The sequence below is a fragment of the Nestor notabilis genome, unplaced genomic scaffold, assembly GCF_000696875.1.
Source record: "Nestor notabilis isolate BGI_N333 unplaced genomic scaffold, ASM69687v1 scaffold23547, whole genome shotgun sequence".
NCBI lineage: Eukaryota > Metazoa > Chordata > Aves > Psittaciformes > Psittacidae > Nestor > Nestor notabilis.
The window spans coordinates 53,363-68,877 of NW_009938240.1; the positions used below are offsets into that span (position 1 = coordinate 53,363).

The window sequence follows — 15,515 nt, forward strand, 5'->3', positions numbered from 1 at the left end:
ATCCATCCCCTAATGTGCTGGAAACCTACTGTGAAGGTTTTGGTTTAATCCCAGTGTAGAGAGGAAAATCTGTGCCCAGTCCCTGCACTAGCAGTTCAGTTAACCTGACATCAAGAAGTTTCATGTGGAACTGGAAACTGAATCAATAACATAATTTTTGTTACAAGTTTTATATCACTGAGTTTTCATGATGATCAAACTGTCTTGGTTAAACATGACTTTTAACAAACATTTTCTATGGTTTAGTTTTTCACAGTGAAGTTCAGTTCTGAAATGTCTCTATACCTATTTCTTCAATCCATTTGCTATAAATGGGTTGCAGCCTACATGTATTTAATAGGTATCCACTAGTTTATTAGGACATTCTTTTGCTGTTTTCTTTTAAGGGTTGTTCATGTTTGCAAATGCTAATTTGACAGGCCGTGTGGAAGCATAACATTAGAGATGCCAGAACAAGTTGCTGAACCAAGTTACTTTGTTTTTTTTAACACTCTATTAAAACCCAACTTGACAACAGACAGAATGAAGTCACAGAATGAAGGAACTGTCGTAACAAGTGCTTTTTTCTTTCTTTCTTCCATTCTTTCTATTTTTATTATTTTTTTAAAGATTCGTAACAGGCTTAACCAGGAGCAGAACTCCAAGCTTCAGCAGCAAAAAGAACTCTTAAACAAACGCAATATGGAGGTGGCTATGATGGACAAGCGAATCAATGAGCTGCGTGAACGACTATACAAGAAAAAAGTTGAGGCACGTCAAAAAGAAAACATTCCTGTAAGATAAACTGTTAAAAGGGCCACACTTTAGTTTATCAAAATCCTATAAAAACTACATACTTCACTTTTTCCAGCTGCGTAACACAATTACATGAAAGAACCTATTTTAAAAGTAATAGGCTTCTTCTTAGAAGTATTTTAATGTTTTCTATAAATATCAGAAAACCAATAGAGTGTGTTTCCTTTTTATTTTTCCTCATGGCACAGACGATAGTATATTAAAAATTCTAGTAGTTTATATTTCTAGGAAGGCAAGTGTGATTATGGGCTGTGTTTCAAAGCATGAAAGTGTAACAGTTTGCTTTTTATAAAATATTGATCTTCCAATATGGAAAACTGAGAAATATCTAAGTGGTCTGATAAAGTTAGTCTTGATAGCTATCTGGAACTTTGATAAGAAATCAATTGCACTGTAGACCATTTATCTAAGAATCAGAGAGATCAGTTCTGGATTTCCATACATATTCCTAGCTGGAGGTATTGCTTTTAAAAAAACCAACCAAACATACATATTTGAACATTTAAGAACTCATTTTTGTCCATTTGCCTAAGAAAGGCACAGTGAAAGAGACTTTACACAGATAGAGATTTCTACAAGAAATGTATTTGCTGTGGCTGGAAATTTTTGAGGTGTTGATTTTAAGGAATTTAATTTGTACTTTTTTTTTGTAGAAGCATGGAGTATGGTAACTTAATTATTAAGGTGTCTTGGCTTTAGTGCATGATTCTAGATAATTAAATTTAGACCTCCTATTCATGCACAAATGCCTAAAGTAAATGGAAGTTCACATTTCAATTTGTCTGGTTCTTTTTAGTTGAATCGTATTAATGGCACTTCCTCACCCCAGTCGTCCCTGAGTGCTTCAGGAAGGGTGGCAGCAGTAGGACCTTACATCCAAGTTCCAAGTGCTGGCACTTATGCTGTACCAGTAGATCCAGTTAAACCACAGTCTCTCACCATTGCTTCTAGCTCAACACATGGAAGATCAAAATCTGGTAAGTACTTAAGTGTGATGCTTATTAATACGCATGGTTTGGAAAGGAGTAATACAGAAAAAGAGTAATCTTGGGAGCCCAAGTGTTGGCATAATCCCTGTAGGGGAGGAGGCGTTTCAGATGTCTTGATACTGTTCTGTGAATTGGACATTAGTCATTTGACATGAGGTGGTTTTGCTTTTTTCCACTAATTTTTCTTAGGAGACTTTCTTTGAAATTTTACTAGCTGGTACACAGCTAAAAGGAGCACATGTTCCTTCACAGATCCTATGTTCTGTCCTTAATAAGCTTTTCAATTAGTTTGTGTGTTTGAATATAATAATAAACTAATGAATAATCAACTTTTGTGGCAAGCTATATTATAAACAACTATTTACAGTAGATTGCTTTTTGTCAAGTAAAACAAAGCTAGTAAACAAGTAAAAATAATAATACTTCCCAGAAGGAGACTAAATAGGAAAAGAGGGGGGGGAAAAGACCAAAATGCTTGCAGCATGCTTCCAGATGGGGAGGAAGAGGTGGAAGGAAAGCAAATCTGAACCTCTCTGTAGGAAGGAATGACAGAAATACCCCCCAGAAAAACCCCAAGGTAAGGAAGTGAACCTGTTCTAACAAAACGTAAAAAACCAAACCAACCCAAACCCTAGCCTTTTCCATTTTTATTAGTGATTTAACAAAACCTTTAGTTTAATTCAAAGGCTGTACAAACCCCATCACTATGGTCTTATGGAAAAGTTGTAAGCCTAAGGAATGACTTAATTGTGAAGTGACAGTTTTGTTTTCGGACATGTGGATTCCTCTTCCACATACAGGAAGGACAGTTCATAACTTTTAAGTTTGCCAATGAAAAATAAGTCACTGCTTTGTAAATATCAACCTCAGTGGATACACATACCCACTTCAGGAACTACTTCAGGAAGTTACAAGACCTCTGAATGATAACTTTTTTGATTTTACATAAGTAATTTTTCTGCCTTGGGACTGACTTAGAGTTTATTACTCTATAAGATAGATTTTTGTAAGGAGAAGCTTATCTGCTCCCAGGTAGAAAAGAAATTAGGATTTTTTTTTCAACTGTCATGCTTTTATTTCTCATTATCTGAGTGTTCCTGTTCTAATTTCTCCATTGTCATTGTTATAATTTTTCCACCACTTTTTTTTTTTCTTTCTTTTTCTGTGTAACTGGATCTGCCTTGGTGTGTCCGGTAGAGACAGACTGTGGGTGTGTGAAAAAATCTCCAGACACCTGGAAGGTTTCTGATTTAGACATAATAGTGGATCCTATTCTGTCACCTCCCACTTCTCTTCAGTCCGCTGTTCACAATGTCATCCGCCTGGCACCTACTCTGTTTGACACCCAGCACTGTGAGTCCGTAGAAGATCTCTGGCTAGCTAAGAACCCAAGTTTTAATATGGTCATCTGAGCTCTTGCATACAGATACATATTAAACAGCACCTTTAGAACTTGTGTTGTGGTCTGGCATGCAGAAAATCATGTTGAAATGTAAAATTGTTGAGAAGTTGCTTTTCATCTTTGAAGGAAACAGATTTGCAGCAAATTCATCACTGGAGTATCTACTAGGGATGTGTTTTCTTCATTTAAAAACCTTGAAATTTTCTAATTGTAATTAGAAAATTTTGTGGTAATCACCAAAGCATGTATTAGTATATCTCAGATAAGATAGATGTATTACATACAGGTTTAGCTTGAGTTACTTTGTGGGAAACTTTGAGTTTCAGTGTTGCTCTGGCCCCAGAATAGGGATAAGGCTCACTGTCCTCAGCAAGAATCTTGCTTACTTCCATTGGTCAAAGAAGCTATACCTGGTTTGCTTTACTAAGTGTCCTGGATCCAGACCTACAAAAATTTTTAGGTGAAGTTGGAGAAAACACACAAAACCTTTTGTGTCTGCATGTTACTGTCTTACTTGTGTAGATGCAAAATGGGGTGGTGAGGGTGTTAGGTAGTTGTACAAGCAGCAGACAAGAGGGTACATTTGGGGGAGAAAAAGCCAGTTGACTGAAATGGGTGTCGGGTGGCTAAGAGCAGGAGCTAGTGAGGGCTTGTTGGAAGGGTGTTGCCATCAGATGGGCAAGACTGTCTGGGACCTGCTCAGCCCAACCAAAGATAGCAGGAAGCAGATGCTGTTTGATTGCTTCCTCTTAGCACCTCCCAGGCACCCATTGGTGCCATATGCTGCAGTTGCAGATTGCAACAGAAGCTTAAGTGCACGAGATTCAGCTTGGCTTGTGGGAGTATGTGAGAGGTGCACTCATAAAACATGCATGGTAGTTGGCGAGTCTGCCAGCTTGTAATAGGAAGGACATGAAGGTGGGAACAGTTACATACTGATGTTTATGTAAGTAGAATAAAACGGAGAGGTTAGAGAGAGGAGAGTCTGAATTTACTTCTAGTCTGTTACCTCAGAATTTGAGGGTGAACATGCTAATATTTGGAATTCCAAGGATTACAAAAAGCTTTTGTATAACTAACAGAAGAGTGTGGCCTTGTGTTTGCAGGTAAGAGAATTAAATTCTTTGGGACTTTTGCTGTTGTTACTGTAGGTGCTTTCTTAATAGCTAAACTTATGGCTACATATGCTTTCATGTTTAGCGTGAATCAGTTATAACACCTTTTATTGATCTTCAAAAGCTTTACTGAATCATAACCTTTCTGGAGTCATGGAACATCCTGTGTATTTTGTACACTAAACGTTAATTCAGAGCATACTTGGAAAAAATTGCCCTTATTTAGGGTCAGAGTGTCTAGCAGTCGGCTTCCTTGGTCGTGCTTTTGATAACCACATGACTAAAGCCAGTAACAAACAAAAACCCCAACATATCCAGTTCTTGGCTGTTGCCAGTACTTAAAGCTGGGCCTCATTACTTCCTGGAAGTTTGCAAGGGTGAAAAGTGATTTCTGGACTATATACTATATTCTCAGTGTAAAAATGTGCAAGTGTTAACCCTTTTTTAATAACCAACCACAAAAACACTCCTACTTCAAAGTAATTACCTCTCAGAATTCAAACATAGTTGATTTGAATTTGAAAGTTTAATACAGTATAGTTTGTGTAATATTAAAGGATCACCTGCACATATAATTAAAAAATAATTACTATGGTAGCTTAAATGCAAGAGATACTTCATTTTTTGCGAACTTTAAAGCAAAATGATTTTAACTAGCCTATAAATAAATGTATGAGCTAATAGTGTGTATTTGCACTCACATAGTGAAAACACTGGGTGGTAATCGTCAAGAAATCTTCAGGTGGTCATTTCATGAATAGAAAGTAGAGTGGGGATGTTAAATTCATTGTAATGAGAATGTTTCTATGCAGCTTATTTTTAGATTATCTGCTATATTCGACAAAGGGTGGGAAAGGATTCTGGAAATAGCTTTGCTGATTCTGTTTTCTAGGTGCTTAAAAGTGAAATAAAATGGGAAGTTGCCATCAAATACCTTATTTTCATTCAATGGTTTCTTACTATGGGGTCCAGAAATCTCAGTGAAGCTCCACATGTGCAAACCGCTGCCATTTTAGTTGTTACCTCCTAGCATAGCTACGTGTTACATGTCATCTTTACTGATCCTAAGTGCTCCACTAAAATAATTCCAGGCAATAAGAAGGAGAAACGATCTCTGGTTTCCTTGGAGTAAGAGTAACCTGAAGTTTAATGTTTTCAAGGCAAATGAAAGTCTTAGGATCTAAACAGGGGTTTATTTAGTTAGTATAAAACAGATCTAATTATCAGGCTGTTTAAACTCTCTTGCTTACTTAGAGAACAGAAACCAAATAGTCTCACACAGTTAATAAAGTAACACATCAATGCATCTAGGACTTATTACGGATTTGTTGCCTCAGTTTATGTGCAGCTATGCATGATTGTTTTGTACATGATGAAGACAAAAGCCTGTGACTTGTATCTTGACACAGTGAGTTGAAGTTGTCAGCTGACTTTATTAATTTCTTTAAAATTAAGTCTCTTGGGTAGTTCTAATCAGGTGAGTATGTTGAGGAAAGACAAAAGGTAAGTTAACGGCTGCTTCCAGCAAAGGAATATAAGCTTTTGTTCCACCCCATTGTTGAAAGGAGTTTTTACATCCTCTTATGAGTGAATTAATTGAGTAACCGTAGTTTAAATTTGGAGTAAGTGCACCCAGACCTTACATAGACTTAACATTTAACATAATTTTTGGCAGTGTCTCTGTATAATACCAAAAGAAATACCTTGATGAAGTGTTTCTATAAGGATTTTTGTTCCGAATCTGTTTGCCTTCTAATAGCAGAATATGCAACGCTCAAACAAAATTTTTAACCATCTTTTTTTCAATGCAATTTGAATGTCAGAGGGTGAAGAACAGCACATTACATACAGTGATTGCTCTCAGTATCAATTTCTGAATCAAACATGAGTGATTTATCTCATTTCTGGAATCAAATTAATCCTGTTGTAATCAAAGCTGTTCCTTTTCACATGTTATTTTGCTTGTTTACAGTGATGGTGTGGATTATCTTAAATACATTCTTTTTGTCTTTTTTCAAGCTAATGATGGAAACTGGCCACTACTTAAGCAGAACTCAGCCCCTGTGGTAAAACCACCGCAGATCTCCAGCACAGACTGGAAAGAATCGAGCATGGATACTGCTTTAAAACAAGGAACTATATCCAGCCAGCCCTTGCCAACTTCAGTACTAGGAAGTACTGATAAGCTGGTGGGTTTCATCTCTGATATATTTGTAGATATGTTTTGCTGAAATTATGAACCTTTAGCTTCCATAGCTGAACCCGCTTCAGTTATGTACACATTCGGTTTCCCTGCTGATATTTACCTTTACAGTATTCCTCCTGTTTTTTTCTGTTCTTATCACATTACCTTCCCCCCCACCCCCGACTTCAGTAGTTCATATTTCTTCCTATTCTTTTACATACATACCTGGTCTCCCCTTTTCTCTCCTTTTGCTTCTCCTAATCATCTCACCCATCTTCATATTTCTCTAATTTGGATCTTCATTACTCTTTTCTCCTTGATGTAGATTATCGCTCTTTCAATGTGCTCTTTTTCTTACAAAAACCTCATAAAAGAAGTCATTAAATCCATCCTCGAGTGAGTCCACTGGTGGCATCTGTCTGCGCTGTTGTTCTAGTACTTTATGAATTCCTTAAGGCTGTAATCTTTAAAGAATAAGGATCTGGTCTTTAAATACTTTTGGTAAACTCTGTTATCACACTATATATTATAAAATATGTTATCAACTAGATATGAAGAACCTAAAACAAGTTACTCAGGTTTTGAAAGTATGTAAATAGTTCTGGATTCATATTAATAGCTGAAGAGGCCTGGCCTTTGTCTGATACATGATGAGCTTGTGTGGTAAATTCAGGTAAAATCATACCTACTGATGAAGTAACACAAGTTGTTTAAATCGACTCCCTTGCTGTCACACAAGGTTATTAGTATGTTTTGTAGAATGAGGAATGTTCTTGCTCACAATTATTTTATTTAGTTAAATGTTACATTCTATTTCATGTTCTTACACAGGGTCTTGACCTGGGGAAGGTGCCACCAGCAGTACCTGGTGTAAGCAAGCAGTTGCCTCAAAACTATGGGACCTATCCAAGTCCAGTTCCCTTAGGAACAGGTTCTACAAATTCTCTAGAAAGACGGAAGGATGGCAGCCTGCCCAGACCTGGCACCAGTATAACAAATCGGCAAAGACCTGTTCCACTTCCACCGCCAAGCAACGTCCATCAGCCCAGTTCTTCACAACAGATTCAGCAGAGAATTTCTGTACCTCCCAGCCCTACGTATCAACCTGCTGGTCCCCCCTTGTTTCCAGGAGGAGATGGCAGGCCAGAACTCCCCTTAACTGTCGCAATCAGACCTTTTCTGGCTGATAAAGGATCACGACCGCAGTCTCCTAGGAAAGGGCCACAGACAGTGAACTCCAGTTCCATCTACTCAATGTATCTTCAGCAAGCAACACCACCAAAGAATTATCAACAAGCTGTATACAATACCTTAAATAAGTCCGTAAAAGCAGGTAAAATGTATTTTCCTTTGGTTTTCCTTTGAAATAGACTGTTAAGGTCTGCTTACTGGGCTTAGTTTGCTTTCCGTATCAGTTTGAAAAACATGACTAAATCTACGAGAAGAGGAAAGATACTTCTGTGTTTGCAGCATGGCAGAAAAATTATGCCGTATTTTTTGGGGGTGATATATATACATTTAGTTACATCTCATTTAAAGCAAGATGCAGTTAGAACAATACAGCCTGGATACTTTACCAGTACCTTCAGAAACAAGTTGAAAAAACAGTGTCTAGAGAAGAGTTTTCTTCCTTTCACTGTTTCCTTATGGAAGAGGAAAAACATTCCAGGTGCTACTTGTAGATTGTAATTGTAAGAAGCATCATCAACAGGTAAGTGTGTATTTCTGTTTTGATAGGTTCCAGTATAATTAATTTGATTTTTTAATTTTCTGTGCTAGCATTAAACAGGCAGCAGCAGAGACAATACACAGTTTATTTGCAAATACTTTAATTTGAGAGTGGTTCTTCACTGTTTTCCATCTTTCTTTTCTGCAGTTTATGGAAAACCTGTATTGCAATCTGGCTCGACTTCTCCCTCGCCCTTGCCATTCCTTCATGGTTCTTTGCCCACCCAGACTTCCTCACAGCCGCAGTCTCAGCCTCAGACTGAGGTGTCTGAAAAAGATCAAGAGGTGGAAAACCCTCCACCACCCAGTGAAAACAGCAATGTGGAAAACATTCCCCGTCCTCTCAGTCCTACTAAGCTCACACCTATTGTGCATTCACCCCTACGGTATCAAAGTGATGCTGACCTTGAAGCTCTGAGAAGAAAACTGGCCAATGCTCCAAGGCCATTAAAGAAACGTAGTTCTATCACTGAACCAGAAGGCCCAAGTGGACCAAATATACAAAAATTATTGTATCAGCGCTTTAATACTCTTGCTGGAGGAATAGAAAGTGCTCCTTTTTATCAGCCAAGCAACCCACAGGACTTCATAGGCATCTTAGCTGATGTTGATAATGGTAACGCTGGTACCAATGGCAATATTGAAGAACCTATTTCCGTGCAACCTACAGTTCCTCTTCCTGATGAGCCACCCCCTTCATCAGATGCCAATGATAACGAGTTACCTTCTCCTGCTACTGAGGAACTGATAAGTACTGAAACCACAAATCAAACACCTGAGACAACTGAAGATAACAACAACAATCTTGCTATAGTTCCTTCTACTGAACAGTCACCTAGTCCCACACCAGAGGTCAGTTCTCCAGTAGAAGATGAAGCTCCTTTGCCTCCTGCTCCTCCTCCTCCGCTTCCTCCAGTAAGTAACCAAGCAAAAGGACAATTTTGTGGAGAATAAAATTAGGTGTGTGTTTAAGCATAACTGAAAGATGGTAAGTTATGCCAAATGGTATGTTTGCACTTCAATTTTCATGATACTAAAAGAAAAGAAAACCAGGGGGGCTCCAAGGAGAATTATGATGGATTAGTTGCTTTACTACCACAGCCATTTAATATGGAATATATGCATACAGGCAACAAGAGGTTGCGTATGTACTTTAGGTTGTGGAACTTCTGGGAGGGATATACTCTTGGTTTAGAACTAATTCTGGAATCTGAGATTCCATTCAAAATACTATTTTAATTTCCCTGGGCCTACAGAGAACCATTTATATGAAACTTAAGGATAAGCCATGGCAGTGAGAAGCGTTTTGCTTTGCAGACAAGCTGAAATAACTGTTCTGGGAGCAGTGCACTCCTTTTCCCCTCCGAGCAGAGGGATGTGAGACCAGGGGCTAATGCAACCACCACCACAGCTGACTCGTTTTAGCAGAAATGTTTTTCTAGTGGGCTGGTTGCATAATTTGAATTGCTTTCAATGTTCCTTCTCCAGCTGTGCCAAAATCTTTTCAATACTTGTCATTACCAAAATCTACAACATAGGGAGAATTGAAAATGGGGAGAAAACTGTATTTTGTTCTTAGTCGTTGCTATGACTCACTTTAACGTTAGTTTCAAAGGGCATCTCTACTTCTTGACTCAGGCAGGGACCTTGCAATCCTCTGACAATGAGTGTGGCATGAATGGAGACTCATGTGCATTTCCCATGGCCACAAGTGGGCCAGGATGCTTCTAGGAGAATAGAATATGCTAGCAACAGATTACTGTTAACACTGAGAGAAGCTTATTATCCAAACTGAAATAGCCATCCTAAATAGGAGCATGAATGAAAATGGATCTTAGAGTGCTAGAGACTAAAAGCATTCTATAAAAGCTGTAATTAATAATAGACTTTTTCTTCTTTCCCCCTGGAAAGTGGCAAGGACACATGTGAATGATTCAGAATATTTTCAAACCATTTAAATGGGTTTCAGATCTTGCGAATGCATCTTCTGGTAACGCCAGTCAGAATGTCACATAAAACAGCTTCATGTTCTGTACTTCTCTTTCCCATAGCAAAACTCACAACTTGTCAGCACCAACCTGCAGCAGATACTTCTGCTGATTCGAGGCAAGGATTCCTTTGAGTAGAGACTGATACTCGGGCTTCACTGTGTCATGATTTCTAATCTAAGCAAAAGTGTTACAAGTGTTGACAGTGTCTCAGACAATCCACCAGAAACATATTCAGCTTTTATTAGATACAGTTAAGGTAGTGGTGCTTAAAACCCACTGACACAAGTACCTCAGGCCTTGTACTCAATACTTTTAATTAGAAGCTTCTAAATTATATTGGCACGCTTTTTCATTTTCTAATTGAGTAAGATGTAGTAAGATATCAAGCCTTTTATTTAGAGACTTTATAATAGAAACAGTTAAGGAGGATGGGATTCTTCATCTAGTTTAAAAAAGTAATTAAATAATCTGTTAGACTTGTGCAAACTGAAATTTTACCTTCCAACCTTCACCTCTGCTCAGACAAAACGTACCAACTTGAAGAAACCAAACTCGGAAAGAACAGGCCATGGTTTGAGAGTGAAGTTCAATCCACTGGCCCTCCTCCTGGATGCCTCTTTGGAAGGAGAATTTGATCTTGTACAACGAATCATATACGAGGTGAGCTGCTAAACAATGGCAACCTCCTAAAGCATTTTTTGAGGAAAACAAGTGCTGAACTATTTTATGGTTTTAATAGGTTGATGATCCCAGTAAACCAAATGATGAAGGAATTACACCTTTGCATAACGCAGTGTGTGCTGGTCATCACCACATTGTGAAGTTCCTGCTTGATTTTGGTGTAAATGTAAATGCAGCAGACAGCGATGGATGGTAAGTTTCGACTTGGCATCTGGGAGAGACACCATTTTGGTGCACATTCAGAGTTCAGTTGAGGCCTATTTGGAAACAATTTCCTTCCCCTTAACCCCCAGCAAATGAGCACGTTCTAGTCTCTAGGTGGTGGCAAACTCAAATGCAGGGTTTCTCTATGTCCAACTCCTGTGTAAGCACACTCAAATCATAACTTATACTATGTTTTGTTTTTAATTTGTGGTGCATTTGCATTTATGTTCAGATGCTGCAATAATTAAACTGTAAATAAGAAAGGACAAAAGTTAAGTCTCATCTTTGTATAACCCACCACAGATCGTGGTACTGCTGAAGAACGTAGCCTTGCAGGTAGATGTAGTGCTTCTGGAGAATTTGGAGGAATGCAAAACCTTGCTGTGCTGACCTGTTTATCTTTCAAATTTCCTCACACTGGAAAATAGTCTTTTGCACCCAGCAGCTCCGTAAGCAATGAAAATAGACTTTTTTGCTAACATCTGTTTGGCTTTACTAGAGTCAGGTAAATCCTGGGATCCACTCCAGTTGCTTCACAGGTTTTGGATAATGCATACATAATCTGTAAGCATAAGGAACAATTTCCTTTAAAAATTCACAGGCTAAACTCTGTATAGCAAGACAAAATAATTAGGATTCAGGGAAGTTTATTTTTTCCTGTGTACATTTCTGCTTTATTTCAGGACACCCTTGCATTGTGCTGCTTCTTGCAATAGCGTTCATCTCTGTAAACTACTGGTTGAATCTGGGGCAGCTATTTTTGCTTCAACTATAAGTGATATAGAAACTGCTGCAGACAAGTGTGAAGAGATGGAAGAAGGTTATATTCAATGTTCCCAGTTCTTGTACGGTAAGCTGGGACACTACTTTACAAACCTCTTCAGCTTTTCTAAAATTCATCCCTCTTTGTCTCTGATTTGCATGAAACATCTGCTTAGGCCTCAAGAGTAGACAATACTGTCCATCACCTTCTGCTCTTTCCAAATGATAAAACCAGGGTATTATGCCCTGTTCTTGGAAGTGTTCAAGGCCAGGTTGGATGGGGCTTTGAGCAACCTGGTCTAGTGGAAGGTGTCCCTGCCCATGGCAGGGGGTTGGAAGTGGATGATCTTTAAGGTCCCTTCCAAACCATGCTGCTCACAGGGCTTCTGTTCTTTGAGTTATGTCACAGGCTCCTTCTAATGTTACCAATTTTTAACATTAAATTTGGCCTAATTTCAACAAAATGTTTCCCTGGGAAGGTTTTGACACTAACAGCAGGTTGCCAAGTATCCTGACAGAGATACTCCAACTACCAGGTGCACAAATTCCTTGCAGATCACATGAAGAAGAACGTATACTTGATGAATAACCGACTGACAGAATGTAGTTAGTTACCGAGTTCGGTTTTGCGAGAAAAGTACCTTGATGGAGCAGGCAAATTTTTCATTCCCATCAGAGGCTATAGGCTCCATTAGGGTTCTGTATAGCTGACATGGTGCAGATTTCCAAGAGCTTCAAGCATTACTGTGTAATACCTGCTGTAGAGAGCAGGCCTGTGAGAAATACACAGCAGTTCTCTAAAACTGCTCTGCTCAAAACTTTGTAGAGCTATTTTTATCCTCATTTGAATACAAGATTGTAAAGTTTCTATTACATGTAGAAAAACTCACACTCTAAATTGGTTTTCACTACTCCGCAAAATTTGGTTTTATCATGCACCTAAACTTCTGGAACCATTTCATCATGTGCTGAAAATTGTTCATGAAATCTTTTATTGATAAAAGAGACTTTTATATTTGGGCCACAGTGTCCATGTGAAATATTTTGGAGGGAAACCCAGGATCTTTCACCATCTAGAGTGCTTTGTTGTTAACAGGAGTGCAAGAGAAGCTGGGAGTGATGAACAAAGGAGTGGTGTACGCTCTGTGGGATTACGAAGCCCAGAATAACGACGAGTTGTCATTCCACGAGGGTGATGCCATTACTATTCTAAGACGCAAGGATGACAATGAAACGGAGTGGTGGTGGGCCCGCCTCAATGATAAAGAAGGCTACGTGCCTAAAAACCTTCTTGGGGTGAGTTCTTTTTCAGTTACCTTCTCCCTTCTATTTCTTTCTACCTTATGAAGTGGAAACACAAGAATGATCTTTGGTCAGGATCCCTCTGTACATCATCCAGATACACTGCTAGGATACAATGCAAAGCAGATGATTATCCTTATCCTCTCTTGCCTCTGTGTCATTGTGAACAAAAAGGACAGGCTATGGCCAGATCAGTGCTGGGTTTTACTTGGCAAGTTAGTAGAGTTAATAGAGCTTATACTTCCATAAAGTTATTTTGCCCCTCGGCTAAAAAACAGAGCATAAGACAAGATTACAGAGCGGGAAATGAGCTCTCCCTAGGGCTCAGCAGGGAGTTTTCATACTTGTGTGAGAGCATCTTTTGGTCCATGCTGGGATCTTGAGTTAAATGAACCAAGTCATTTCTAGAGCAGCTGCTGGCAGGAGTAACTCAGCCCTCAGCCTCCTGCTGCTTCTGGTTTACTTTTTCAGAAGTTACCCAAGAACATGCTGTAGCTCACAAAAACGTCACCCCCACCAAACACTCCATCATTCAGTTCTTGTTAACAAGTACCTCTTGGTTATAATTGAATTAATTTATATCTGACTTGGTGTCAATCACACAAAGCCTAATATTTTTATTGTTTTTTACAGTTATATCCACGAATAAAGCCTAGACAGCGAACCCTTGCTTGAACTGAGTTGTACGACAGTGCAATACCATGCTGGTAACTGGAAACTTAAAACATACACTGGAGCCATCACTTTTGATCATTTCACACAGAGAAATAAAACTATGATACTTAGTTTTAATGGTGCTTTCTCTTGTTAAATGGACAGCATCCACAATTTTCAAGATCTGCAGTTTGTAAATGAGGATCATTTTTACAGGACCCACCACTGCTGAGGAGACCGATACCTCCACTACTTACAGTGTTGCACCACTATCGTCTGAAGCGGTGTTTTAAGTTCAAAGTTCTGTGGTTGGAGCTTTCTTGTGTTCAATGTTCAGAGGTGTCACTTGTGGGGTGCAGATACACTGTCCAGTTTGCTCCAACCCCACAGCAACTGTCCCACATCAGGATTTTGGATGTTTTGTTCAATACCAGTGAATGTTGAGTTCTTGTTATCGATCAACTCTTGGGTTCTAGGACACAAGATCTTCACCTATTACATGCATAATTTAAGTAGTCACCAAAGCTAAATAAAGGCTAGGATTAAGCGGTAACATGCTACACGCTTACATCCTAGTCTGGACAACCCCAACAAAAGCTTTAACTAGCCTAGCACCTAGTATTATTTGCATTTAGAATCAAGCTAGAGAACTAACAAAACAACAGTATTTGTACACTTCTCAAATCCCCTACACGCTATTTCACATGGTGTTTTATTTTCTTCTTATTCAGCTTACAGCACCAGTGTTATCTCTACTAATGTAAAGGTTTGTCTGCCAGCCACGGGCACCTGTCTGCCCTGGACAAAGCAGTCAGTACCAAATGTGCAGCAGTTAAGGGATTTGTACGTCTGCATGGATGGAAGTGCAATAGTTGAAAAGGGTAAGAGTCCGGTAAGGGTTATAGTGTGTGAGCTGAAGTCTGCCCGAGTCAGTCTAGACCAAAATATGAAGGACTGGATAGAAGTAGGAAGAGGGTTGTGTAGATGCAAAGTCAAGGAGAAGAAAGAAACAAGGTTTAGAGGAGGATTTAAGAAAGGCACTAGCTTATTTTTCTGTGGTTCTTGGCAGCCTCCAGCTGTTGTCAAGGCAAGTTATGCAATAACCTATTCCACTACATGGGAGTTTCAAGCAAAAAAAAAAAAAAAAAAAAGGCACTTCACTGGCATTTTAATTGTACATGATTTTCTACATCGAAAGTCTATTTTGAATTTCCCATTATGAGTTTTAGCCATATTTCTTGTAATTTTCTCCCATTTACCAGTATGCAATTTGATTAATTCTTCATGTACAAGTTCTGTGTATAATTTATATATCCATTCCTGCAGTGCTGTAACTTGCTTTTACCACAGGTTAGCATTAACTGTATATATTGTGGTGAAAAGTGAAAGGGTATTATTGTTGAAGAATTTGCTACATGAATGTGATGATTTCAAGAGCCTATGATACACTAATTCAGAGAACATGTAAATGTGCACAATAAAGTCCTGCTAAGGCATGGCTGCATTCTCCAGTATTTTTATACAGTACAACAGCAGACAGACATGCCTTTGCTCAGAGTCTCCATAAAAAGAGCAATTTGAGCTTGTTGTGTTCTACCTGTCACCTCCAACTTCCTCACCGCTTCCTTCAGCAGCTGCACAGACAGCATGTTCCCAAACAGTTTTTTTACACAAGTTCTCCAGTATTCCAGCTGTGACAAATTAATA

The 15,515-nt window shown here is 38.8% G+C and overlaps 1 protein-coding gene across 1 annotated transcript in view; it reads left to right on the forward strand.

The window, feature by feature from the left end:
- PPP1R13B (protein phosphatase 1, regulatory subunit 13B) overlaps positions 1-14,577 on the forward strand; it is a 41,755-nt gene extending 27,178 nt beyond the window's left edge. The window contains exons 7-16 of the mRNA XM_010019229.1: positions 610-750; positions 1,592-1,772; positions 6,321-6,490; positions 7,318-7,819; positions 8,363-9,141; positions 10,728-10,865; positions 10,945-11,078; positions 11,774-11,940; positions 12,949-13,148; positions 13,788-14,577. Of these exons, the coding sequence (XP_010017531.1) occupies positions 610-750; positions 1,592-1,772; positions 6,321-6,490; positions 7,318-7,819; positions 8,363-9,141; positions 10,728-10,865; positions 10,945-11,078; positions 11,774-11,940; positions 12,949-13,148; positions 13,788-13,829 (2,454 nt within the window). The 3' untranslated portion in view covers positions 13,830-14,577. The remainder of the gene's footprint in view (positions 1-609; positions 751-1,591; positions 1,773-6,320; positions 6,491-7,317; positions 7,820-8,362; positions 9,142-10,727; positions 10,866-10,944; positions 11,079-11,773; positions 11,941-12,948; positions 13,149-13,787) is intronic.
- Positions 14,578-15,515: the final 938 nt, after the last annotated feature.